This window comes from Neophocaena asiaeorientalis, unplaced genomic scaffold (genome assembly GCF_003031525.2).
Source record: "Neophocaena asiaeorientalis asiaeorientalis breed wild unplaced genomic scaffold, Neophocaena_asiaeorientalis_V1.1 scaffold648, whole genome shotgun sequence".
Taxonomy (NCBI): Eukaryota; Metazoa; Chordata; class Mammalia; order Artiodactyla; family Phocoenidae; genus Neophocaena; species Neophocaena asiaeorientalis.
The window spans coordinates 1215931-1243634 of NW_020172781.1; the positions used below are offsets into that span (position 1 = coordinate 1215931).

The 27704-nt window shown below is 47.2% G+C and overlaps 1 protein-coding gene across 1 annotated transcript in view; it reads left to right on the forward strand.

The window, feature by feature from the left end:
* TBX5 (T-box transcription factor 5) overlaps window positions 1-9097 on the forward strand; it is a 43435-nt gene extending 34338 nt beyond the window's left edge. The window contains exon 8 of the mRNA XM_024741544.1: window positions 8520-9097. Within this exon, the coding sequence (XP_024597312.1) occupies window positions 8520-9097 (578 nt within the window). The remainder of the gene's footprint in view (window positions 1-8519) is intronic.
* The last annotated feature ends 18607 nt before the right edge of the window (window positions 9098-27704 follow it).

Genomic DNA, 27704 nt, shown 5'->3' on the forward strand with positions numbered 1-27704 from the left:
AAGTTCCCTAGAGCAGTTGGTACTTGGTAAGCTGGGTGACAGCTATGAAGGAATAAGTGGCAGGTATCCCTCCAGAAGGTGAGTCCTGGGAGGAAGTGAAGAGAAGGCTGCTTATCTAGGTGAAGGTTTGGGATAACAGACATAAGGGGAGGGGGCCATGTAACCTCGTGCTTATGCCTGTGGTCTTCAGAGTCAGAAAAGCAAGATGAATCTTACCTTTGCCGTTTTCAAGTGTTTATGATTAGGTGCGAGTTACTTAGCAAACGTCACTATAAGTTACTCTAAACATCACTAAAAGTCATCTATAGGTTTGGGCCCGTGATTGGACCTGTCTCATAGACTCGGTGTGAAGATGACATGAAATCATGCTTGTTCTGTGTTCAGCACAGGGTTGAATTAATAAACCGGCCCTGTTTCGCTCCAGCGGGCCCACGGCTCCATCTTTAGAGTGGCCCTGTTGGGCCTCACAGCCCTAGCAGCCAACACGACGCCTGTCAAAGCCCAGTGCCTGGTGCCTGGACCCCTTTTTTTTTTCTCTCTCTTTTTTTGGGCTGTGCTCATGGCATGTGGGACCTTACTTCCCCAGCCAGGGATCGAACCCGGACCCCCTGCAGTGGAAGCACGGAGTCTTAACCACCGGACCGCCAGGGCAGTCCCCATGGGTTTTCTTTAAAAAAACAAACAAACAAAACCCAACAACTCACTAACCAGAACCAATGGAAAAGGATGCTTTTGCAGTTTTCTCTGGAACAGGGGTGACATGAGGAAAGGATCACGGTTTGGTGATTTGACATTTACCAAAATCACGTTTTGAAAGAGGGAAGAGCTATCACGGCTCCAAGCCTGGGGCTGGGGAGCTGACTTGGGTGAGACTGAGCTTTCCAGACTTACCTGAAGCCCATCCAAGCTCCTTGGATCTGGAAGTCCTGCACAATATCACCCCATCAGGCCCCCTGGCCCAACTCCCGGCACGACCGCTGCCAGATGGGCTGGAGACCAGATGCCTGCAAACATGCCTCTTCAGGCACAAGCAGGGGTTAAGAATGTCCCATGAAACACAGGTCCCTGCACAGAGATTCTGTTTTATATTATATTTAAGGGTGCCCTGCCTAGGTTCCAGACCACAGCCTTTTCAAGAAAGTTATTAAGTAGGTACTCTTATTAACCCACATCACAAACGGGGAAACTGAGGCCCACAGAGGGAAAATTGTGAGCTAATGGTTCTTGAAGGCAGCATCTGAACCCAAGCCTGGTCTGCAGACTCTGCCTGGGCCCTGAACCACCGCCCTATCTGCCTCCACTACCTTTGCTTATGGGCTACGGTCTCCAAATTTCATCGTCCACCAGAGATCTGCTCTTGAGGCTGGGTCAAACACGCTGATTAAGAGCTCACCAGGTTTGAATTAAAGAGTTCTTTCGATTAAATTAATGCCAGACCAGCAGAAGAGAAGGAAGTTACAAAGAATCAGGGCGCTGTTTTGAGTTCAGTATTTACAGCAGCATCCTTGTAAATGCACTCCTGGAGGATGCAGGGTGGACGCTTTGAATGCAAGCCTGATGGACCCTCTTTGGGTGATGTGAGGACTTGGTATGCGTGGGGGTGTTGTGCGGGATCCTCGAGTGAACTTGGGATCAACTTGAGGCGGCCCCTGGGGAAGCTAGAGTCAGTGGCTGGTCCGTTGCAGTATGTTCCAGAGGCTGACACTTGGCAGCAGTGTGACCATGGGTCAGTTGCTCCAGCTTTCTCAACTACCTTTTCTGCAGAATGGGAACGACAGTAGCACCTACCCTGCAGGATCGTTAGGCGATGAAATGAGATGATCCAGATAGAGCACCTAAAAGAGTGCCTGGTACCTGTAAGTCCTCTATTGAACGTGAGCTAGCCCTGCCCTTGGGAAACTCACACGGTTGCGGGCAGCTCACACATTCAATGACTCATTATAGATTTGTTTGATGACAGTGGCGATCGAATGCTCGAATGCTCTCACGGAGATACGGAAAGTGTTAACAAAAAGCCAAGTGGGGTATCGATTGGACTAGGGTAGGGCATCAGGGGAGAATTTCAGCTGAGGTCTGTGGAGAGTGGGAGTTGGATAGGAGATTGGGGTGCCGAGTGGGTGTCCAGGCGTTGAGAAGAGCACGCGTGCAGCCCCTCTGAAGATGGGGAGCCCACTCCCACTGGGGCAGTGGACGGGAGGCCAGGGTGGCTGGAGCACAGAGCAGGGGGAAGTGACGGGAGGGGAGGTTGCCAAGGAAGGCAGGGGCTAGCACGACGCCGGCCCTTGTGAGCCATTTTGGGGGGTTCGGATTTTAGCCTAACACCGATGGGCGGCCATTGGAGGCGTCTGAACCCCTGAGTGGCGGGATTCGGGTTGTGCTTTGAGGCGGTCACTTTGCTGTGATAGAACTGATGCCAGGGCCCCATTCAGAGGCTGTTGCAGGCTCTGAGGTGTGAGATGACGGTTGCTCAGGCCGGGGTGTGCGGAGAAGAGCTGGCCATGTCGGGAGAGTCAGGACCTCGTGACTGGTTGAAGATAACAAGGTGAAGAATTGCCCCTCGTTCACGGATGCGTACACTGGGGCTCAGAGAGATTGAGAAACTTGCCCAGAGTCACCCAGCTAGTGAGCCACTCCGCCCCAAATTCCTACATACTGAGATCTGTGCACTCGGGGTGCCAGGCTCTTTTCACCTCTGCAGAAACCTCTGCCCTTCTCACCTCCCTCCACCCCCCAAAAGGGAGCTCCCAGAGACAGAGAACATTCCAGCCAAGCTCGGTCTGTCCTGCCTGCCTGCCTCGGAGACGACAAAAAGCAATTCATCATCAGCCTCCATTGTAAAGTGATAAGGAATCAGCCGAGGTTTCCTTCCAGTTTGGGACTCCCGTTAAGTGATAACTCCATGGGTGGCTTCCCCCGACCCCGGCCCCTGACTGCCCCACTATCTGACTTCCCCTCATTGTCTGTCTCCTTTCCAACCAGCCCAGGAGGCAGCCCCAATGAAATGTCAAAGGGCCAGGCCGGCCAGAGGGCCCCTTGTGTTTGGACCCAGCTGTCTCCAAACTATCTCTCTCGATGGTTGGAGCCAAAAAAGCTGGGAAGGTCTTTTATCAATACCACTCAATCAAATCCAGGACCCCAGGGCCTGGGAGAGCACTTGTCTGTCTTTCTTTCCCCCTCCCACCCTGACTACCCTCCCCACAATTAGAAACCAAAGGCAACCCAAATAAAGGTTTTAGCAAAGCCATTTTCTGCACTGGTACAGAGAGGGAATTGGATAGAGTAAAGGGTTTTGCATCTTCTCGGTCTCCGTAGTTTGTAGAGCGATTCTACCTCCTTTTCTTCACTGGATCCTCACTGCAGTCTTTGAGCCATGGGAGATGCCCTCCCATCCCCATTTTGCAGGGGGGAAAATAGAGGACTAAGAGCTTGGATTCCCAAGGTTATGTGGCTGGTGAGTGGCCGATCCGGGATGCGTTCATCAAGTAGATATTAACGGTACACTTACTGTGTACTGGGCACTGTGCTGTGTGCTGAAGACAAGGGGAGAGCACAATGGAAAAGGTCCCTGATCCCAGGAAACTTGTATTCCCCCTGCGGGAGACAGATAGTAAGCAAGTCAGTACATTTCATGGCTTCAGATAGCGGCTGAGATCTGAACTGGGGTCTTTTGATTCCCAATCTAGGATCTGCCCACAATACCATCCTAGTTCTTTGCACTTTAAAGTTAAGAGCTAACGGCGTGGGGACAAACACACACACAGATCCATCCATCCATCCGTAAGTGTCAAGGTTACCACCTTGTCATACTCTCTGAACACAGTGGGTTGCATGAAGGCTGAAAGGTTGGGGCCGTCTAGCCGAAGGAGCACTGTTTGAGGAGTCCAAAGGCCTGAATTAGAGTCCTGCTTCTGACTTGCTGAAGGTCACTCAGCTGAGGAGTGTCTGCTCACTGCTCTACCTCCAGGGTCTCTGTCTGTGGAGACTCCACCACGGTCTTTCATCTGAATGAACTCCATCAGCAAGGGAAATGACCCATTTGGGGATGGTGACAATATTTACTCAATGGCATCAGTGATTTGCAAGCAGCTCTGTGAGTTTTCTAGCTCTGGAATCCACCCGAACACCTTCAAGTATCGGATGACCTTCACAGAGCCATCTGTCCAATCTTCCAAGGGGGAAAACAGAGTCGACCCACATTACTTGGGCAGATAAGATTTGAATACTTACTTTAGGTACGAGGAAGATAGAAACTGGACTGCACTGTTATTATGTCAATTCCTACATGAAATGTAGGAATTATCCCCACGTACAAACAAGAACTGAGACTGGGATGGTCCAATGGTTCGCCCGAGGTCACGTAGCCAGTGAGTCAGAGACATAACTGTGCCCTAAGATCTGTGTTCTGGATTAATCATTAAAGTCACCTTATCCAGAATCGACAGCATCCAGAAACACGCAAGGCACCAGGGTTTTTCACACTGCTACATGGTGATCCGTGGTCAGAATCACGAAGAGGTTTGCTATTGTCCAAGAGACTCCTCTGGGCTCGGGACATTATATCAGTATAATTGACCACCCTTACGCAACTTTCTGAAACCAAGCCGTGGACTCATCTGATTGAGGACTTGACCCTTGACTACAGCCCATTCCCCAACCGTGGAAGAGAAACAGGACTCGTCTGGGACAGAGGTCTTTGCTGTTGATCAGTTATCAGGCTCCCAATAAAAAGATAGAAACCAAACCATCACGAAAATAAACACAGAGATTACATCCCAAGCATTTATCGCGACCGACGTGAAATTTGGATCCTGGCTTTGGAATTTCTTTACAGTGAGATGAGAACCAAGAGGCACTGGAGAATGCTCACGTCCTGTTTCCATCAATAAGCCAGCATTGGGTTTTTCTTAGGACTCTGCATCAGATCTTTGGGGTATTAAGGATTGGAATGTGTAATTTTACGATTTTCCAAAATGTGCTCTGGCCTTTTTCATATTATTCTTCCTTCTTTACTTGTAACCAGTCTGGAAGGGGATCAGAAACTCGGGAATGGTTAGTTTGCCTTTTTTTTTTTTTTTTTTTTTTTTCTCTCTTGCCAGGGTACCCTGCAGCTGTACTTTCTATTATTGAAGAGGGGAACGCCCTGGTTAAATGGAAAATCCAAAGGTTATGAGTCCAGCAACAATGGAAACATTCAGATTTATGGATCTTGGGGGGGTGGGTGGAAGGCAGAATAGAGGGAAGGGATCAAGGGAGGAGGTGGCCAGGACAAAAAAAGAAATAAGTCAAGAGAAGCAGTGTCTTTAAGACGCCCTCAAAACGCCCGGTTGAAAAGTGAAAAAATGTGGACACTTGCTCATCTGAATGTCTTCAAACATCTGGATGGTTGGCATCATGTAGCTAGAACACCTGGAAGAGTGATGACTGCATTTTTCACTTTTTTTTTTAGACCGATGTTTGGGCATCCTACGGGTCCCAGATATGTCACAGAAAGAGTCTAGTTAAAAATAAGTTTGCTTGGGCTTCCCTGGTGGCGCAGTGGTTGAGAGTCCGCCTGCCGATGCAGGGGACACGGGTTCGTGCCCTGGTCTGGGAAGATCCCACATGCCGCGGCGCGGCTGGGCCCGTGAGCCATGGCCGCTGAGCCTGCGCGTCCGGAGCCTGTGCTCTGCAACGGGAGAGGCCACAACAGTGAGAGGCCCACGTACCACAAAAAAACAAAAACAAAAACAAAAAAGAAAAAATAAGTTTGCTTGCTGTTAGGTGGGTACAACCTTTGTGTAGATACGTGTTATTTGGGGAGATTTTTGACTTACCTGGGGGTATCACTCGGAGAATGATGCGAGTGGAGGGGTTTGGTGGAAACCACACCTGTTGGTTTATAGTCCAGTGTGAAGCCGTAGGACTTCCTGTGGGGAGAATGACTGACTTGGAGCTTTACATCCAAGGAGCACCTGCTCTTCACAGTGTCAGCCTCCTGCCCTTACAGGTCCTGCCCTTGTTCAGGGGAGGATGGAGAGGGGCCAAGGATGTGTGCGGAGCAGGACCACAGCTACCAGTTGACCAGTACCTGGCACTTGGTAGAGGCTCAGTGAGTATCTGTTGGATAACTTGAGTGAGTGGCGTTGCGTAGTAGAAATCGAGAGAGCTTGGAGGCAAGGTGTGGTCGGCAAGGTGAAGCAGACCCAGCTTTGATTCCAGCCTCTGCTCCTTCCCAGCTTCGTGGCCTTGAGCAAGTCACTTCTCTGAGCTTCAGTTTTTGCCTCTAAGAGATGAGAACGAGAGCAGCCGCCTTGAGGAATGACTCTAGAAGATTAGAGTCGGGTCACTTAGTAGGTGCTTAATAAATCATGGCTCTTCTTTCTTCCCTTACTTAGTCCTGCGTCCTGCCCACATGCCATGAACCATCACAGTGGTGACAGTTGTGGGAGTGTCCCAGTGTTTCATTTTTCTTCATACTTGCCAAACTCAGGCATATTTCTTTTCTTTTCTTTTTTTTTAAATAAATTTATTTATTTTAGGCTGCGTTGGGTCTTTGTTGCTGCACACGAGCTTTCTCTAGTTGCGGCGAGCGGGGGCTACTCTTCGTTGCGGTGGGCGGGCTGCTCATTGCGGTGGCTTCTCTTGGGGTGGAGCACGGGCTCTAGGCACGTGGGCTTCAGTAGTTGTGGCTCGCGGGCTCTAGAGCGCAGGCTCAGTAGTTGTGGCGCACGGGCTGAGTTGCTCTGCGGCATGTGGGATTTTCCCGGACTAGGGCTCGAACCCGTGTCCCCTGCATTGGCAGGTGGATTCTTAACCACTGCACCACCAGGGAAGCCCAACCAGGCATATTTCTTAACGTTATTCATTAGAAAGAGGTTGGAAGTGAGGAAAGAAAAATTTCCAGTTTGGGGAGTAAAATTCCAGCCAAGGAATGAATCTGTATGAGGTTTACATCTTGGTAGAAACTCCCAAGTATTGCTTCCCTTGAAGGAAACACCTGGAGGTGTGTTATTACAGACGAGGTCTGCCATGACACAGGTGGTGTTACCCTGGTAACAAGAGCTGCCCTTGGTGATGGGTATCAGGAGATTTACACGCTCGATTTCATTCCTTAGCTGCCCAGTGAGGTAAGTATTGCTAACTCTGATTCAAAGGTGATAAAAATGAGTCCCAGAGATGGCAGATGCCTTGCTAGTGTCACACTGACATTAAGTAAAAGAGCCCGATGCAGACTCACGCATGTCTAAGTTTCTTAACCTAAGGTCTGCATTTTAGGGAGTCCTTGAGCCCCCTGAAGTTGTGTGCATCACTTTGGTCTATACATACAGTTCTCAAAACTTCGTGTTTCAGTTTATTTTTCTAGGAGAGAAAAGAGCCCAGCTCTTCTGTTAGTCCCCAGAGGGGTCGGTGACCCCAAAGTGATTAAGGAAGACCCTCTTTCAGAGACAGAACTCTCTCTACTGCTCTCCACTAGGGATTAATCAGCGCTTACAGAAGGGAAGTGACTTGTTCAGCGATGAAACAGCGACACATGCATGCATTGGTACCAACTCAACAGATCATAACTGGGTCCTTGTTCACATAAGGCATCAGGAAAGGATTTGGGGATCCATTCGGGCTCCCATCCATTTATCCACTTGTCCATCCACTGTTCCATCCATTGCACGAGTATTTGCTGCGTGTCTTTCTGTCTAGCATGGCATGGAAGAACAGGACTTTTGTCACGAGATTCCTAGGATTCTGATCTTAGCTCCACTGTTTATCAGCCATATAAGACCTTGGGCACGTTTCCTGACCTCTGTGTGTCTCCTTCCATCTGTAAAATGAGGAGACTGAGAGAACGCACCTCGTGGGGTTGTTGAGAAGATTAAACGGGTGACCTCGTGGAGAGTACTCAGAACAGTGCCAGGCAGAGTAAATGCTGTATGTGTTGTTACTGTTACTGTTGATGCTGTTGTTATTATTTTTGTCGCTAGGTACGTCCCAGGTTCTGGGAATACAGTGATGGGTAATCCAGACCATGTCTTGCCTTCGTGAAGTTCACATGCTGGAGAGGATGGAAGATAATAATAATAATTGTTATTTATTGAGTGTTCCCTTGTACCAAGCTCTGGACTAAGTACTTAATCTATATGTTCCCATTTCATTGTCAACACTTCCCTTTCTAGAAGGTGCTGTCATGACCCTTTCCATTTTACAGATGAAGAAACTGAGCTCAATTTCCCCAGTTTACTAGGAACTATACAAAGCATCTTTTCTAATGATTGCATTAATGTTCTATTGAGGGAATATACTGAAAATTATTTAAAAAAAAAAAAAAAAAAGGAAACTGAGCTTGGAAAGGTCAAACTGTTTGCTTAGAACTCCGTAGCCCAAAGTCTTAGCTGTGACAGTCCACCCTCTTTTTATCAGAATGGAGGTTGGAGCTAACCATCTTCCGGACTTAATTCTTCCGTCCTTGGGCCAGATGGCTGTCTCTGCCTTGAGCTATGGGGTAGCTGATCGTGGCCTCACGGGTGTCTGTCCTCCTATCTCAGCAGATGAAGAATGTTCCACCACAGACCATCCCTATAAGAAGCCCTACATGGAGACATCGCCCAGTGAAGAGGACCCGTTCTACCGCTCCGGCTACCCCCAGCAGCAGGGCCTGGGTGCCTCCTATAGGACAGAGTCAGCCCAGCGGCAGGCCTGCATGTATGCCAGCTCCGTGCCGCCCAGCGAGCCCGTGCCCAGCCTGGAGGACATTAGCTGCAACGCCTGGCCCAGCATGTCCTCGTACAGCAGCTGCACGGTCACCACCGTGCAGCCCATGGACAGGCTACCCTACCAGCACTTCTCTGCTCACTTCACCTCGGGGCCCCTGGTCCCCCGGCTGGCTGGCATGGCGAACCACGGCTCCCCGCAGCTTGGAGAGGGAATGTTCCAGCACCAGACCTCCATGGCCCACCAGCCTGTGGTCAGGCAGTGTGGGCCTCAGACTGGCCTCCAGTCCCCCGGCAGCCTTCAAGCGTCGGAGTTCCTGTACTCTCACGGCGTGCCAAGGACCCTGTCCCCGCATCAGTACCACTCGGCCGTGCATGGAGTCGGCATGGTTCCAGAGTGGAATGACAGCAGCTAAGGCGAGGCCTACTCCTTCACTGCCATTTCCGGAGGGAGGGGAGAGAGGGAGAGGGAGAGTCGCAGGGAGAACCCCAAGGACGAGACGTCTCATTTCACCCCATGTTCACGTCTGCACTTGAGAACCCCCCACCCTGCCCCAACACTGATGTAATCAGTCGCTTGAAACCACAATTCAAAAAATGTGACTTTGTTTTGTCTCGAAACTTAAAAAACCGCCAAAAGGAGATGAGTCTCTGCCTCCCCCGCCCCTCCCCCCACCACACTCATCAACCGGCCACATTCACACCACCTCCAGATGCCCTCCTTGATTTCTTTTCTTTCGGTCTCCAGAAAGTCCTGCCTCCTGGAGTGTTTGATCCTCATGCGTAGTTAGAGTCCTTCCCTGTCTTGGTGTTAATGTTGACGTTGTTATATAATAAATAATAATATATTTTTTTTCTTTCCATTTTCTTAACGGGACCCAGTCCCTTATCTTGGGGGAGGTCTGAGGCAAGTATGTTTCAAAATACGTATTTGTGCGGTTGCCCTCGAATACTCCTCCACCCCCAAACCTAAATCCGCAACCCTCCGCCTTGACTAAGAAATTACCTACCTCTGCCATGTGGTGTCTCCGATTTTGTCCTCCCTTCCCCATCCTCACGAAGTCCAGTTTCGCCTGCAACCAACCAGTGGAGTCAGGGTAACACCAGACTCCATCTGGCATCCTATCTTACTCGACCCTCCCTGTGTTCCCGGCTCCGTGTTTTTCCCGCCCGCTAAAACGTGGCCTATAGCTTCCCGACCGGAAAGCTTGCTTTGAAAACTTAAAAAGCCCCGGTTTGCATGCGGGCAGAACTGTGATAAGCAAGGCGCAAGCTCTGTGCTGACAAGAGTCGTGAAAAAGCCAAAATAAATATTCGTCTTGATAAAAAGACAAAGCCAGCCCCCAGCTTCCAAACCTCCATCACTGACGACCCAATCTGGATACAAAGGCAAAAGCCACCATCCTAAAGAAGCAGCCAGACGTGCTCACTGAGGAACGTTCTCCAAAGACATCACACCAGCACCAAATGCAGGCCCAAACTGTGGTTACTGAAAGCAGAAAACAGAATGAAAACAAGTGTGTAAGTAAAATGTTATTGCAGGGTTCTTCAGATGTAATAGTTTACTGGTACTATTTATTTATAAATGGGAGTTCTAATTAAGTAATAACCTGAAATGAAATCCAGCATGGGATCTGGCCCAAAGCTTTTAATTTTATTGATACTCAAAACCAAGTTTGCATTGTTTTTTTTTTTTTTTTTTTCCTTTCAAATGTGCTTTGCTTTCTTGATTAAAAAAGTTTTGTTTTGTGTTTTTTTTAACTGACCCTAATAAAGAGAACAGGGTAATATGTGAGACTGCGTATGTTCAAGTACGTGAGAGTGTGTGTCTGTGTGTCATGTGAGTGTCTTTATGCGATGATGTCTTTTTATGTTGCTAAGGCGGGCGGGGGGGGTGAGAATTAAGTACTCGTTTCGTGTATTTGTGTGCCAGTTAAAGCCTAATAAATACCATGTGCTTAAAAAAGTACAGGGACTTGAACACCCGTTTTTTCTCCCCCGTTCTTTCGATGGACTGATTTGAGAGGAAATTTGGTGGAGGAAACTGCTCTCTCCGGTTGTTCTCAGGGGTATTTGGAATCCTATACTTGAGTGTAATGGAGCTGAGTATGTTTACCACTGGTTTAGGTCTCTGGAATGGAGATATCTGTTTTAACTGAATTTGGGTCAGCATCGGAAAGGAAAAATCATCAGGAATCCCAGCTGATCAAAAAATGATATCGGCCATACTATACATAACACCTAATCCTTGGTTTTCTGAAGGATCTCCTTCTTTGAGTTAATTTACTGCAATCAAGGGTTTTGGAGGTCCCGATATAAGCAACTTTACAGACCTTCAATGGATATTTACTTAAAACCCACGAATTTAGGCTGTGTGAGTTTGTCCTATCTAACACGTGTAGGGCAGAACAGAGCAGCAAATTGATAAGTAAATCAGTGCTGCAATTTTTTTCCTATTTTTATAATTTCAGCTCCCACACCTTTGAAATGATCTAGAACCATTGAATATGTCACATCCCCTTAAAACAGGAACAACTGGCTTGTTAATTCCAAATTGTTCACTTCATCAGGTCCCCCTGGACTTTTCCTAGGCAAAGAACTCCCAGGAAGTGTGAATTAATTATACAGAAATGACGATTCAGCTTCTTTCAAGTACAATGGAGAAACTAGGTCAATGGCCTTTCTGTCCCCACAGAGAATGCATGAGGAAAGTTTCACTGGATAAGTTCTGACTATACTCTAAACAGATACATACTTTGATGGGTTAAAAAAAATCTTTGAAAAAATTACCTTCTAAACTAATTTACCAACTATACAAGATAGGCAGTCTTACTCTTTCTCTTTCTGTCGTAAGAATAAGGAATTCATGTCCCCATCCCCAGCACTCAAACAATTGCCCCATAGGAAAAAATCATTAAAAGCACGTCCAGGGCTTCCCTGGTGGCGCAGCGGTTGAGAGTCCGCCTGCCGATGCAGGGGACACAGGTTCGTGCCCCGGTCCGGGAAGATCCCACATGCCGCGGAGCAGCTGGGCCCGTGAGCCATGGCCTCTGAGCCTGCGCGTCCGGAGCCTGTGCTCTGCAACGGGAGAGGCCACAATGGGGAGAGGCCCGCGTACCGCAAAAAAAAAAAAAAAAAGCATGTCCACAGCAAGTTTCATAAATCAAAAAAGGGACACTGTCCTCCCATAACAGATGCAGGTTGACCTCTTTGTGCTCCAGACAGTGGTAATAAAGGAGCTTTTCAGGGAATTGGTAGGTTTAAGGATGTCATATCCAAAGATTCATGTGGTTTTCTCGTCGTTTAGATGTCAAAAGACACAACACAAATTACTGTATTTCTATAATATGTTTAGTGGATGTTTGCTCTGGACTGGACATGTGATAATTACTGAGGACACAGAGATAGAGGTTGTGTCCTCCTGGAGCTTATGGTTTACTGAGAAAAACAGCCATTAGATAATCATCTGTGTAAGTAAAGGATTGCAGAGGCGGGGAGAACTATGAAAGCAGCGTTCATGACGTCATAAAGAGATAGGACGTGGAGTCCTAACCTGGGTTAGAGGAGCTGAGTCCTGAGTGATGAGCAGGGATTAGCCAGGTGAAAAGTTGGGAGGGAAACATCTCAGGCAGAGGGAACAGCTTGTGCAAAGGTGCTGAGGCAGAAATGGTGATGGAGAAATGAGAAAACAGATTCATGGATGGGTAGTAATCACTGAGTCTGCATTCATTCATTCGTTCAACAAGCATGTGTTGGAGTCCCAGCCTGTGTGACAGATAGACACCCTTACTTGCTGAGGACCTACTAATGGTGTTGAGGTCTTTCCCAGTTTGTTCCCACTGCTGCATATGGCGGACTGGATTTGTGAGCCAGTAGGCTTCTTTGTATAATACCCGGGAGAGGAGTGTTATAGCATTCTTCTGGCTGCCTTGCCCAACACTGAGTACTCAAGTGCGTGACTCAAAATTATGGGGCAGAGGATCACCAGAGCCATCAGAGTCTCTGATCATTAGTGTTCTTGAGCTCAGAGAGGTTGGGAACACCCATAACATCACACAGCTGGTGTGTGGCAGAGCTCAGCACGGAACCTAAGTTTGTCCAAGCCTTAGCTTCCTTGGTTACTAAAAGGAGTTATTTTACCTGCTTCAAAGAACTGTCATGAGGTTTAAATGAGATAATATCTCTGGAAATGTCCAGTTAAGTACCTAACACAGTACGTGCTCAATAAACACTTAAAAAGAAAGACTTAGATCCATGAAATGCAAGTTACATAAAACTTTTTATTCATTGATTTAGCAAATCCGTATTTAAAAAATAGTAATACAGGGAATTCCCTGGCGGTCCAGTGGTTAGGTCATGGAGCTTTCCCTGCCGAGGGCCCAGGTTCAATCCCTGGTCAGGGAACTAGTATCCCACAAGCTGCTTGGCATGGCCAAAAAAAAGAGAATAATACATGTTGCTAATGAGGAAATAGGAAATTTCATAAACTCCTGGCTGGAATGAAGATAGATAAACTCTTCGGGAGGAGACTTTAGCAAAACAGATGAAAAGCCTTAAAAAGGTGCCAATCATTTAATTGGACTATTCTGCTTTAAGGAATTGGTCCTAAGGTCATAATCTGGGGTGTGCATAAATATTTATTTTCTGGGACGTTCATCATGATTTTTTTTATCATGTTTTTTTAATCATACAAAACTGGAGACAGCCTTATTATACCATATGGAGTTGGGGTAAATAATTTAATGTCGGGCTTCCCTGGTGGCGCAGCGGTTGAGAGTCCGCCTGCCGATGCAGGGGACACGAGTTCATGCCCCGGTCTGGGAAGATCCCACATGCCGTGGAGCGGCTGGACCCGTGAGCCATGGCCACTGAGCCAGAGCGTCCGGAGCCTGTGCTCCGCAACGGGAGAGGCCACAACAGTGAGAGGCCCGCGTACCGCCAAAAAAAAAAAAATAATAATTTAATGTCTGCCCATACAGTGTAATATCACTTTGCCATTAAAAACCACATTTGTGAAGACGATCTGAAAGTGTCAAGATCCATTGCGAGTGAAAGAACGGGTTACAAGAAGCATGCCCACCAGCATCTCAGTTTTATTAAATACAACAGCATTCATTCATGCTCAGAGGGAAAAAAAAAAAACAACAACAGGATGTGTAACCCAATAATAATAGCGGTGGGAATTGTGAGCGTTTAAAATTTCTTTGTGTATTTGAATATTTTCCATCTTTCTGTGATGAAGATGAATTCTCTTTATAATTAGGAATAGAATTAGTAAAATAAAATCTAGTTTATCTTTTGGTTGTTGACCCAATCGAGTTTGTGAGGAAGGTGAGGCAGCGGTGTCTGCTTTGAGGATGAAAGGTTGGAGACTCCATCAGGGGTGATATTGGCCTCGGCAGCGACAGAGCTGGGTACCAGTACCAGTCAGCCGCCGGCTCAGCGTGGAATGTTCTCCTTGGCAGAAACAAGGACGCATCTGGATGTATCTCTGGCTCCGTTTTCTGGGATTGATTTTTGCAGGCTTGGTCCTCTTATGGGGCTGAACTATTGTCCTGGGAAAAGTGTCCTTCTCTTGTTAACAAATACACACCCACATATACACACACCCACACAGACACACAAGCACACACATACATACATACACACACACAAGCACACACACACACACACACGTACGTTGAATCAGGCAGTTGTAAGAATCTCACCTTTGTTCTCTACCTGACCCGGCTTATAAAATTCACCTTACCACTTAGTGCTTCTGTGACCTTGGGCAAGTCACTTAACCTCTTAGACCCTCCATTTAATCATCTATGAATCAAGGACAATAAGAGTACTTCTAAAAGAGTTGTTCTTGAAAGGATTCAATGAGACATGAGTGTAAAGAGCTGAGCACAGGGCCTGGTGTAGAGGAAATACTCAATAACTTTTAGCTAATAAGAGTATTAATATTATCACCATTGTTAGGAGTCCTTCTCCTCCGCCCCTTCTTCCTCCTCTTGCTGGGAAATCTACCCTTATGTTCTTCTATTTTTATAGTAGACTTAAGCTCACTAGGGGTTAGGAAGGCATCACCACCACCATCACCATCATCACCATCATCACCTTCAACAATAATTAAAACATAGCTTTCCCGAGCAGGCTCCATACTGCAGACTATCTAAATAGCTAGCTTTGTAAGTGGCTTATCAACCCTGAATCTTCCGTGGCAACAAAGAAGGAAAAGACGTTTCTACATCTTAGAAGGCTGACAAGCCAGCACCTTTTCTGACCTCAGAATGCATTCTTATACCTCCTCAAAAAGCAGTCAGGCATGTTAATGCTACCGAAGATACGAATTTAAGAATGCTTGGTCCCTGCTCCTGGAACTGTAAGGGCTGAGGGTGAGAGATAGCCTGGAGAGTAGATTGAGGGTTATTCCTGACAGAATTTTAATATCTGACTGACACCCCTGCTACTGTTGATACTAGTACCAGTGATAGTAAGAGTGGCTTTCATTTATTGACCATAGAGTAAATGCCAGTTCCTGTACCAAGCAGCATACCTATATGGCCCCATAACTGAGATTGTAGGGGCCAATCTGATTCCTGTTTTACAGATGAGAAAGCACCTTAGCAGAGACTTCAGGTGACATGTCCAAGGTCACTCCGCTTATGACTGACCATTACATGCTGCCAGACTCCCTTATGTGGTGGTTGGATCCAAGCCACCTCTGCAGGACCTGCAGGAACAGGAGAAGATGGGCAGCTGGAGTGTGCCAGGGCGCGTGTGCCTTCAGGTGGCGTGTCCTTGGAGCCTTCAACCTCAGGGAAAGTAAAGGAGGTTTTGTGACTTGGTGGCTTCCTGGTCTCGGATGCCCAGCTAATCCTCTGGTTTGTGAGCAAGTTGTACTCACTTCTCCAAGCCTCAGTCTACACCTCTGTAAAATGGGGGCAATCAGATCTGCCTCCAGGCTTGGGGTAGGGGTTAAATGAGAGAGTTTAATGTGTTTATAGGAGAGACACACTAGGAGAGACTTCTTTCTTTAACTTTCATCACAGTTTACCCTTCTTCCTTCGTTCACTGCAGGCTTTCTCTCCTGGGGTCAGGAGAGCTTTGGGAGGGCAGGAATATTCCAGGCTCGTCTGATTGTATTTTCATTTAGAAGGTGTTCGTCGTCTGTGTCCTGAGTGAATTAATGAATGACTCAACAGATGTGCATCTCGGAGGACAGCACGTCAAGGACTCTGTGGTGGTGATTCTCGTGCCCGCTTTTGCATCCTCTCTGCCCACCTCAAGTTGCCGATGCACTGAAGGGGGACAGCTGAGTACACGCTGACAGCGTGCCACCTCAAACATCCCCTGAGATCTTTAGCCACAATCAAGGAAGCAGGACAATCAGCCACAAAACCTCAGAGGCATGTGTGGAAAAACATTTATTTTTGCTCAGGAACTAAGTGAGCAACTGAGTTCTTCTGTTGAATCAGCTGAGCGGTTCTGTGGATCATGGCCAAGTTCCGCTAGTCTTGGCTGGGCTTGTGTGCCGTGATCAGCCGATGGTTCGGCGGAGGGCAGGTTGGTCTAGGTTGTCCTTGGATGGGTGACTCGGTTCTGCTCCAAAGCCAGGAGTGTGTATGCTGTGCCTATAAGTCATTTACAGGCCTCCCCTTAACAGTTCTATAGCCGGGCTTCAACCAGAGAGGCAGAACCGGTAAGAGATGTACAGATATGTATTAAGAGCCTTATTGAAAGGAATTGGCTCACGTTTGTGGGAGCTGGTAGGTAAGTCTGAAATCCATAGGGCAGGCCATTAGGAAGGGCAGTGCAACTGAGTGGCTTAAATGACAGAAATTTATTTTCTCACGCTTCTGGTGGCTGGGAAGACCAAGAACATGGTTTGCTTTGTTTTATAACCCCAGCTCACTACCCGGAGAACCCCATTTTAAAAAATCTTATTTATTTATTTTTAATTGAAGTAGAGTTGGTTTACAACGTTGTGTTGGTTTCAGGTGTACAGCAAAGTGATTCTATATATATAGACTATATATTCTCTCTATATAATCATATATATATATATTATTTTTCATATTCTTTTCCAGAGAAGCCCCATTTTTTTTTAACATCTTTTCTGGAGTATAATTGCTTTACAATGGTGTGTTAGTTCCTGCTGTACAACAAAGCGAATCAGCTGTACACATACATACATCCCCATATCTCCTCTCTCTTGCTTCTCCCTCCCACCCCCCTAGGTGGTCACAAAGCACCGAGCTGATCTCCCTGTGCTATGCGGCTGCTTCCCACTAACTATCTATTTTACATTTGGTAGTGTATATATGTCCATGCCACTCTCTCACTTCGTCCCAGCTTACCCTTCCCCCTCCCTGTGTCCTCAAGTCCATTCTCTATGTCTGTGTCTTTATTCCTGTCCTGCCCCTAGGTTCTTCAGAACCATTTTTTTTTAAACATCTTTATTGGTGTATAACTGCTTTACAATGGTGTGTTAGTTTCTGCTGTATAACAAAGTGAATCAGCTTTACGTATACATGTATCCCCATATCTCCTCCCTCTTGCGTCTCCCTCCCACACCCCCCATCCCACCCCGTCTAGGTGGTCACAAAGCACCGAGGAGCCCCATTTTTACCCTGAGTTTAAGGGTCCTGGAAATGTGAGATATTAATACTCTACAGACCTTTAGAGAAGAGGAAAATGAGGCCTTGGTAACTCCAAAGTGGAGGCGGTGACTTGCTGGAGGCCGGGAGGCTACTTAATGGCGAAGGTGGGGCAGCACCCGGACAAAGCCGCATGTGTTCTGGATTCCTTGTGTGATGAGTATTTGGTATTCTGTGACCTTCCTGCATCGGTCTTCCTTCTTTGGGAGATGGCACCCCGGTTCTTTGGGATGGTTTATATCGTTCTCGTTGTGTGTGGGCAGAGCAGATGCTGTCAGGGCCCAGCCCTGTCTCCTGGGCCCATCCTCCGGGTCACCTGCAGCTTGGGTGAATGGTTCTCAGACACCAGTGACTGTCTGCTTCCTGCCTCGGGGTCTCTTTGCTTGATGCCTTTCTCTGGCCTTAGGTATGTGCCTGGCCAGGGAATTAAGTAATGAGGGACCGGAGTACCAACTTGTAAATATCCCAGCTTTCTGTCCCCTTGGCGGGACTCTTTTTGAGTATGTTTTGCAGTCTCTTACGGGGTCCCTAGCAGGACTGAGTCCCAGTGGCTCACAGAGGTGACCTGCTCGGTACCACGCCCTTCATTGGTTTCCTTTCCTGCCTTATCTCGCTTCTCACACCCTCACTCAAATAGACCATTGCACTCAAATCCTTTTTTTAGGGTCCTGCTTGGAGGAAACTTACCCTAGGAGAGGAACACTTTAATCCAGAGCTCTCCCCGGCCTTAGACAAGAGGGTGGGAGCCCTTGACCCAAGCAAGGCTTATTGCCTCTCTCTCCCTCCTTCTCCCAGAAAGAGAATCTCGAGTGGAGAAATAAACAGACTGAAACTACTAGCGTACACTCAGTTTAGTCCCTAACAAAACTCTTTTTTAGTTCTTTCCACCTTGATCCCCCAGATTGTCCCTTTATTATAATTATGATTTTCCAATATTCCCTTCACCTCCGTTAGTTCCCTTTCAAAGCTGCCACCCACTCTTGTAAAGATTGATCAGGGGACACCCCTCAGAGCACGTCATTCACGTTGATAGTCTAGCCAAATGGGGCCACCTGAAGCTGTGCAGTGCACACCTGCCCAACTGTTCATGGCGGCCCTGTACCACTGATACCTTCAATACATGCCTTTCCTTAATATTGTACCATAGCGGATAAAACCTTGATATGGAAGTAGCCTTCTGTCTTCAGGTAAGTGAATGTCTAAACTATGGGCGTGAGAGAGTTGAAACAGCATTCAGGTATTCTTCAGGCTAAAGTTTGTCTCTAAAACAAGAGTCCACAGGAGAAAGAACCAGGTGTCACAAGGGAAACTGGGGATAGAAGATTTGACTTTGCTTTCCCAATACCGACTGTATTCAGGGAGTGGGCCTTATTTCTGTTACTTTCATGAAGTTGAAATAACCAGCCCGAAGCCAAGCTGTTGCCAGCAGCCTTTCCCAACTCTGCCTGGTATCTACTTCCTTTCTCTGGAAAAAACATTTGTAGGAAAAGAAGGGGAGACAGAGAGAATGACAGAGAGACAGACAGAGACAGAGAGAGATAAAGGAACCTGAGAAAAGTTTTTACATTACTCTAATTTCTGAAACATAAAAACTATTCTTTTAGAGTAAATCCATTGTTTTCCCTGTGGCATTGAGGATAGAGAAATTCCTGGGAAAATAATTTGTCAAGTCCCGACTGATCAAAGATACATATGAAAGGAGCTCACCTTTTTTCCTTCCCAAGGAAAAAACCAGCCCCATCTAAGCTCCGAATGAATTGGCAATTCATTTACTGACTGTCAGATAAAGTAGCACAATCTCCACCACATCTTTAACTGGGACAGGACCAGAAGGAAGCAATTCTGTGCCCACCGAATGAACAAGCTGGGGGTATGTTAGTGATTAAGGACTCCTGGCCTAGGGGGAGGCAGAGAGATATGACTCAGATTCGAAAATGCACCATAAATCTCTCTCTTTTATTCAAAATGTGTGTTTTATAGTCGTTTCCTGGCCAATTCCTGCCTTGAATAAATATATAACATATCTGGATTTAGCTTTTAGGCCCAGAGCTGGGGTTTGTCTTGAGGGCCAAGTATTCTCGATATTTCCAAGAACTTAGCAAAGAGCAAATAATGAAGCTCTCCTTTCTTTCTGACTCACCAGCCACATCCTACACGGAAAATAAAAATAAGAGGTCAGTGCTAATTGGGCAGAGAGATATAAAGCAACACCTGGTCAGCTGGGCTAATTTCCTGTATTCTCCAAACAGGCTGCCGCTTTACCCTCTCCCCCGGACACTTCTCAGCCAGGTACACCCCCAGTGAAGTTACCAGCTCCGAGCCATTGACAGCATTTCGTTAGATCGACACATACTAACTCAGACATTTGGTGGAAAACTTTGGTTTGGAGGATTAAGGTTTATAAAAAGGTTTTTAGGAGATTTCCATTTGATTTCATCCATTCTCTTGTTCCCTCTTGTTATCAACTTCAGTTGAGTTTGGAGTTCAAGCCCCAGAGTGCTTTACAGTCCCGATTATTGAGGATTCATTATATGCTCAGCATTTTACATGAGTACCATGCGTAGGGTCCAAACTTGCTATGGAGTGTTTTAGAAGTCAAGACCAAAAGGGAGACCTACTCAGTCACAAGATTCCCGATATAGCCCTGGGAGGTGTGCAGGGACCATTCTTAGTCCCATTTTACAGGTGAACAAATAGAGGCTCCGAGGGGCTGTCGTTCGCCCAAGTTTTCATAGCTGGACTAGACAAACACTTCTACTTCCTCCAGCCCCGATGCCGGGCACTTGCCGTGTACCTACTGCAAAGCCCAAATGGCACGGTCCCTGCCCTTCAAGAGATCTCAGTCAAGTGTGACATTAAATGTCTTGTGCCCAGATTCCTGAGAGTTAGCTCAGAGCCTGGCAAGAAGTGGGTGCTTAGACTTTCTGCCAAATTCCCCAATTCCCGACAGCCTGGCTGATCTAACTTGGAGAGAATGTTAATCTTGATATATATGCAGAAGTCGTTGAATACTCTCTTATTTCTCAGAGAAAGCTGCACTTGAGAACGCTCGGTGGTCAGAGGAGACATTTGAGGGAGGACAGAGCTGAATCTTGTAGAGCCTTCATGCTACAATACCATGTCAGGATCTTGGTGTGCGATGAGGTTCAAAAGGCTGAACATGGAGGCACGTGGGGTGACTCTACCTGTGAGAGCTGAGTCAGACTGCCCAGAATGGAACCCCACCTCTGCCACTTCTCCACCATGCCAGATCTGGTAAACCTCTTTAATTTCCTGCGCTCTGGTTTCTCTACTTGTAAAATATTGATAAGAGGATTGTTTGTGAATTAAAGCAGTGAAGGCATAAGGAAGGATCTGTTTACACGGCTCTCAGCACAGAACAAACACTCAGAAAACGGCATTGATGACAGGCATTGTCTATCTCCTGCCTATTTCCATCAAGAATCTTTGACTGCAAAAATGCATGCAATCCACAGGTGGCAAATAATAAAATAATGAGGCCAAGAGTGATTAGTATATGTCAGTGAGTTCCATTTGGTCACGTGTGACAGACTATATTTTCCAAAAGTGGCCACCACAATATTTTTGTCCCACGCTGTCTTCCAGGGCCATGATGCTTCTCCCATCAGGAGATGGAGTCTGGGCTGATTCATTTTGTGGTGCAGTGGAGGCTAACACACATTGTAAGGCAGCCGTACTCCAATAAAAATTAAAAAAAAAAAAAAAAAGAGATGGAGTCTGATTCTCCCCTTGACTTTGGGCTGGACTGACTTCTGGCAATAGAATGTGATGGTGGCAGGGTAATGTTCCCCAGCACTAAGGACTGAGCTAAACACAGGCCAGGCCCAGGGTAGGCGACAGGTGATGACCCCTTCAGTTGGAAGACCTCCCAAGGCTAGGTCATAAAAGCTGATACAATTTCTGCCTAACTTGCCCCTGCACTGGGACACTCACTCTTGAAACCCAGCTGCCGTGCTGTGAGGAAGCCCAAATGAGCTTATCGGGAGAGCCCACGAGGAGCAGCCCATGTGGAGAAGAGCTGAAGCCCCAAGCCTACGGCCAGCACCCAGCCCCAGACGTGCGAGCGAAGAGCCTTCAGATCATTCTGCCCTCAGCTCCCGGCATCGCGGTACCGAGACTGCCCTGTGCCATGCCCTGTCTGAATCACTGACCCACGGGATCCGGGAACGTCAGCAAAGGTTGTTTTACATCACTAAGTTTTAGGATATGTCGCTTCTCAGCCTTCGGAACTGGAACATCCTGTGTAGTTAAGAGAAATATATTTGGCACTGAGTTTTCGAGCTGCCAAAAACGAGGAGGGAAGTATAGTTAGTTACGAGAGCCCTAAGAGTTCATAAAAGACAAACACATCGAGATGTTTGCTAAACACCAGGAGGGAGATTTCCCTTGGGTTCTTATAAAGATGATGTAGCGCTGTGTAGTTTTGTGATTTTCTTGAGGGTACCATCGTGTTAATGAAGCCCAGTAGCAAATATTACAGGACTGTCTCTCTTGGGTTCCTTGGGTGTGCTACCACCCTAAATCACAGTTTGACAAAATCAAGTGGTACAGAGGCCAAAATGATAAAATCTGGTTATTAAGGGCTCTGCAGGTCTGGCTTAATGTAGAGGGATATGTTGTAGAGGTCAGTAAGCCCTTGGGGTCATGTCTTTATTGTCAGTACCCAGAGCAGAATCTAGCACCAAGGCGATAAAAGTATTTGTTGAATGAATAGAGAACAAATCCTTCATCCAGAGGAGTTGCAAGAAATACCCTGGTTAAAGAGGTAAGACGTCAGCTTTGGAGCCGAGAGAAATCCACGTTCAAATTCCCCCGACACCTCTGATTAGCGGTGTGGCCCTCGGTGAGTTACTTAATGTCTCTGAGCCTGGCTTCCTTATCTCTGAGACAGGGAGAGTCATAGCCCCCATTTCACAGGGTAGTAAGAGCCACAGCTGGTTGTTAAAGGATCATGGGGCCGGATGGCTGAGGTCCCTTTGAACAGCAGCAAACAGCTTTTCTCTTCTGCTCACTCTCTCTTTCCTGGATTTCACACTCTCCCCCAGCCACTTGAGAAAGACAAGTTTCAGTTTCAAGTGGTTCCCCTGGGAACGGGGCCCAGGTAGGGAGCCAGTGCTGAGCTAAAAACAGGCCTGGCCTAGGGTGGGGTGACCTTCCCCCTCTGCGAGCTGCGTGTTGCTCTTCGGGGAAGCTGGCCGCCAGGGTGCCCAGTCCTAAATGCCTCACTCACTTCCTCCCCTCCCCCAGCATCGCCTGGTTAGCACTCCTCTCCAGGAGGGGCTGTAAGTACTTTAGACAACGGGCTGATAGTGTCCAGGAGATAGATGGGGCCGCCGCTTATCTTGCTTAAAGAGACACAGCTGGCTGGGTCTGTTGCTTCTCCCCTTCCTCTTCCTCCCCAGCCTGTGAATTTAATTTTCTTACACACACACGCACACATACATGCACACACACAGGCAAGCACATGCAAGCGTACATGCACACAGCCTCTGGGAATCTTCTTTCTGTTTCTTAGGACCACTTGCCTTGTCTTCCTCCCTCTCGTCCATCCTTTTCATGACCTATAAAACTCAGAGAGCCACCCGGACACAGACCGTGGTCTTCAAAAGCCTGAAAAGTATAGGCTGGAAATTTGAGGTGGGCACGGGGATGAGAGAAGTATCCTCCCCTCCCCTCAGCAGAACTGCCTTAAAAGAGAAAAGGAGGGGCTTCCCTGGTGGCGCAGTGGTTGGGAGTCCGCCTGCCGATGCAGGGGACGTGGGTTTGTGCCCCGGTCCGGGAAGATCCCACGTGCCGCGGAGCGGCTGGGCCCGTGAGCCATGGCCGCTGAGCCTCTGCGCGTCCGGAGCCTGTGCTCCGCAACGGGAGAGACCACAACCGTGAGAGGCCCGCGTACTGCAAAAAAACCCAAAAAACAATAAAAGAGAAAAGGAGAAGGAAGGAGGGAGGGAGGGAGGAAGGAAGGAGGGAAGGAAGAAGGAAAGATATACAGAAAATAAAGAAATCGGTTCCTTCTCACCCTTATTTGATAGTCCCTTCTACTCCAGACCTCTGGGCTCATATTCTAGATTCTAGAATTGTGTTCCAAACATGATAGGATTCCTGGGCTTTGGGGCTGCAGGAGGTATTTGAAGGGAGAGATGCTCAGGGTTCAAGCCCAAATTCTAAGTCCAGACTCACAGAGACAAAGGGGCAGGCTGTTGGCTGGCAGGATATTCCTGGAAAATTAGACATTGTGAATTAGTGCCGGAACTTTAGAGCCATGTGAACTCCAAGAAAAAGTATATATCCTCTGTAACCCTTCCCTTCTGGGTTCCCACCCCTTCTGGGTTCCCACCCCAGAGCAGTTGTTCTCAGCCAGGGGCGATCTGGATCCCCAAGGGATATTTAGCAGTATCTGGAGACGTTTTTGATTGGCGTGATGTCCTGGTGTCTAGGGGGTGGGGGCCAGGGATGTCGCTCAACATCCTCCAGTGCACAGGACAGCATCCCACCCCAACCAAGAATTACCCAGCCCAAACGTCAACCGTGCAGAGGCTGAGAAACCCTGTCGTGGAAAAATACCAGCACAGATGCATAAGAGAGGATGTACAAAGAAGTGCCCAGAAGGCTTTTTTTAAATCAGCAAAGGGCTTGGAAATAGCTTAAATATGGCATGAATAGGCGACTAGCTAAATGAATCAATCTTGACTCTGGTTGCAAGTTAACATCGCTGGAATTGTAACATTCTGATACCTAGTTCCTGCCTTTACATCTCATTCAGTTTGTCTGGGGTGGGGCCCAGGCAATCATAATATAAAAGACTCCCCCCAACACACACACCTTGGTATTTTAACATGCAGCTAGTGTTGAATAAACTAGGTTCTCTCCACCTTCAGGAGTGCTATGCAGCAGTGAAAAAGAGTGAGGTTGATGTGTTTGCAGCTCTATGGCAAGATTCCCAGACACGTCACTAAATGAAAAAAAAAAACCAGTTAGAGAATCATAGGTTCAACGTGCTGCCCTTCAGAAAAAAACAAAATACAGCAAATCAACACACCCCACTGGAAAAGTCTACATACCAGTAATATATACACATGCAAACTAAGGCTACCTATTGTATGACGTACAGGGTATAACAAGCATCCAATGAGTTTTAGAAAGATACATACATCCTGAAATGTGGTCCAAGGTTACTTCCTGGGAGATGCTGAATGGACCAAGATGAGGGTGAGGTCCATGTGACCTGATCTGCAAGGTGAATTTTTTTCAACAAGGAGAACGTATTCATGACTGTGTAAGTAAAACTTCATTAATAATAGGAAATCAGAGGAGAAAATTGGGTTTATAGTCACTTAAGACCATCGAAATCCAGAGAGGTCCAATATTGCCAAGGGTATCGGGCCTTTCTCAGTTGTAGCCTGGGCTTATTTATGTATTTGATATCTGGAGGCAGCGGCTTCTCCCCAGCTCCCCTTCCTCTATTCCCCAGCTTTGCGGCTGTCCCGAGCCTCCGCATCTGCCCCAAACAACGGACAGCTGATAGGAGCAGAGGCTGAGAGCTGCTCGTTTTATTAAGCGTCGTGTCCAGGGAGCTTAAATTGCTGGATTTCTGTCTGTCTCTCTCTCTCTCTCTCTTCCTAGAAGGCACCTGTCAGCGATCAAAGCTGTTCTGCGTCTCTGGGCAAAGTGGGAAAGATCAGAGGGGGCTGGGGAGGCTGCCCTACCGCAAGGAGCGGAAAAGCTCCACCTGGATTCGAGAAGGAAGAAGGGAAGGGCTTGAAACGGCAGTGGCAGGCAGTGGGGATGACTAGGAATTTCTTGCACACCTACTAAGTGCCAGGTCCCGTGCAGAGTGATGAAGATTAAAAAAATGAAAAGGCATATAATCATCTCTGCCTTTTGGGAGATGAATAAACATTCATTTCTCTCCTTAACAAGTATTTGTCGTGCACCTACTGTGTGCCAGCCTTTGCTAGGTACTAGGGATCCACATTCCCATTACTCTAATAGCAATACTTATATTACACAATACTTAATACACAATATGCCAGGCACTGTGCTCAGCTTTTAATATATGTTATCATTTAATCTTTAAGACAACCTTATGAAGCAGATTTTATTCTTATCCTTATGTACATGAAGAAAAGGAGGCACAGAGAGGTTAAGGAACTTGCTCAAGGTCACACAGCTGATATGTGGAAGAGCTGTGATTTAAATCCATGTAGCTTGGCTCTTCACTCCATTATGATTTTGGTAGGGAATGTGGACACCATCCCTGGCCCTCTTGGAGCTGAAAGACAAGTGTATGTGTGCTGGGAAGTGGGAAAGTTAGATAGACTCAGATTAACCACCTGGAAAAAAGGTTAATTTATGTCATGGTGTGGGGACCGGAGCAAAGGCTGCTCTGAGGAAGTTTGTTCAGCTGCAATCTGAAAGGTAAGTAGGACTTAACTAGCAAAATAGGGGGACAATTGTTCTCTAGGCAGAGGGAACAACAGCATGTGCAAAGGTCCTGAGGTGGGACTGAGCTTAATCAATTCTTGGAACAGGAAGAAAAAGTCAGTGCAGCTGGAGTATAGGGGGCCTGCAGGCAGGGTAAGGAATTTGGTCTTTACTCTTCAGAAAATGGAGAAACATGGCAGGGTTTCCAGCAGGGGAGCTTTATGAAAAGCTCACTCTGGCTCTAGTGAGGAGGGCATGGGGCATTTCAGTACAGTAAATGAGAAGGCGGCTACAGAAGGAGGGGACCCTTCACCCATCGGGGTCTCCTTTCTCTTCCTGCTCCTTCTTTTCCAGCTGCCACCTCTGACTGCCCCCCCCACTACCGCACCATTCCCCAAATGCTGCTGGAATATCTACATCCACTCAGCACACAGGTGTTCTGTTTTTGCCCTGTTTACTGATATGTGCCCACATGTGGCCTCAAGTTGTTTCATGCATGGCAGCCTTGTCTCTCTGAGTAGATTGGGGTATGGATGACCGGATACCCACCTTTGAGGCCTCTCAGGCAAACGCTGTCATTCCTTGCCTTTTTTTTTTTTCACCCTGATCAAGGCAGCAATATGCCCATGGCAATCCCATTCTTTTTTTGCTCAAGTACTAGCTTTCCCAGCTTCCCTTGCAGCAAGAAGTGGCCATGTGATTCAGTCCTGGCCAAAAAGTCGTGGAGGAACCCTGTTCGGGGTGCTGCTAAAGAAAAATTTCCTTCTTTTTAAAAGGAAACACTTTGCTGTTGGCCCGTTCCTCTCTGAGTCAGACACTGGAGTGAAGTGTGATATTTGGTGCTCTGGCAGCTATCATGTGACCACGAGACAACAAGGATGAGATTGAAAGCCAACATGTTAAATATGGTGAAGAGAAAGGATTGAAAAAGTCTGTAGCTTTGATAAAATTATTGAGCAGCTACAACAGCTCTGGAAAGTTTTACCTTCAGATTTCTTGTTAAGTGACATTGTAATATACAGTATATTTTAATGCTGTTATGGTTTATTTGTCTGTTACCTGCAGCTGAACATATCCCGAATGACAGAGCATGATAGGAAGGATAGGAGCCTCAGAGACCATCTCATTCAATTGTCATCTTGGACACAGGAGAAAACTAAGGTTCAGAGAGGGGGAGGGGCTGGTACAGGTCACACAGCAAATCACCGGCAGAGCCGAAGGCCAGAACTTCTGCCTCACTGGTCCAAAAGGAAACCTAAGATATCCCAGCCTGGCACTCTTGTTTGTGATTCCATGGGAAGGTCTCAGTGGATGACAGGAACGCTCAGGAAATGTACACTCTCACTCCATTTCCCATTTACAGAGACGTCAGGTACATTAGGGAAGAAGCCAGAGGTGTCTCAGGTTTCTTGTTGTCATTGACATAGGGGAAATAAAAAGTCTTTAAAACAACCATGTATATTAGCTTAAGCCTATGGGCCAGGGATTGAGAAACATTAGATCTGGGTGTAAATACATCAGGCAGTAAGGAAGGAAGTGTTGTCAATCAACCATCTAAGTCGATACACATTCATCCATGCCTCCAATGAAGTTCTAAGAAAGGTTCAGCAAAGCCAGTGGGGAGTCTGTGAATGAAGCCATTCATCAGAGGAATCCCACATCTCCCAGGAACACATCTGCCTTAGTATCTCCGCTGTGCTCAGTCCTTGGAGAAGCAGCTCAAGGGAAGTGTCGCTTTGGTGCAAATCTGGTGATGGATTTCAAAGTGCAGCAGCTGGAACCCTTGGTCAATTACTCTCCCTGTAGTTTGGGGGTATGTGAGGTATATTCTCATGGCTACCACAGCATCATTTCATTCAATTCTCCAATCTCCCCTCTGAAGTGGCAACCTAAACTGATTTAGTTAGAATGCATTAGGCTGTCCTAAAGA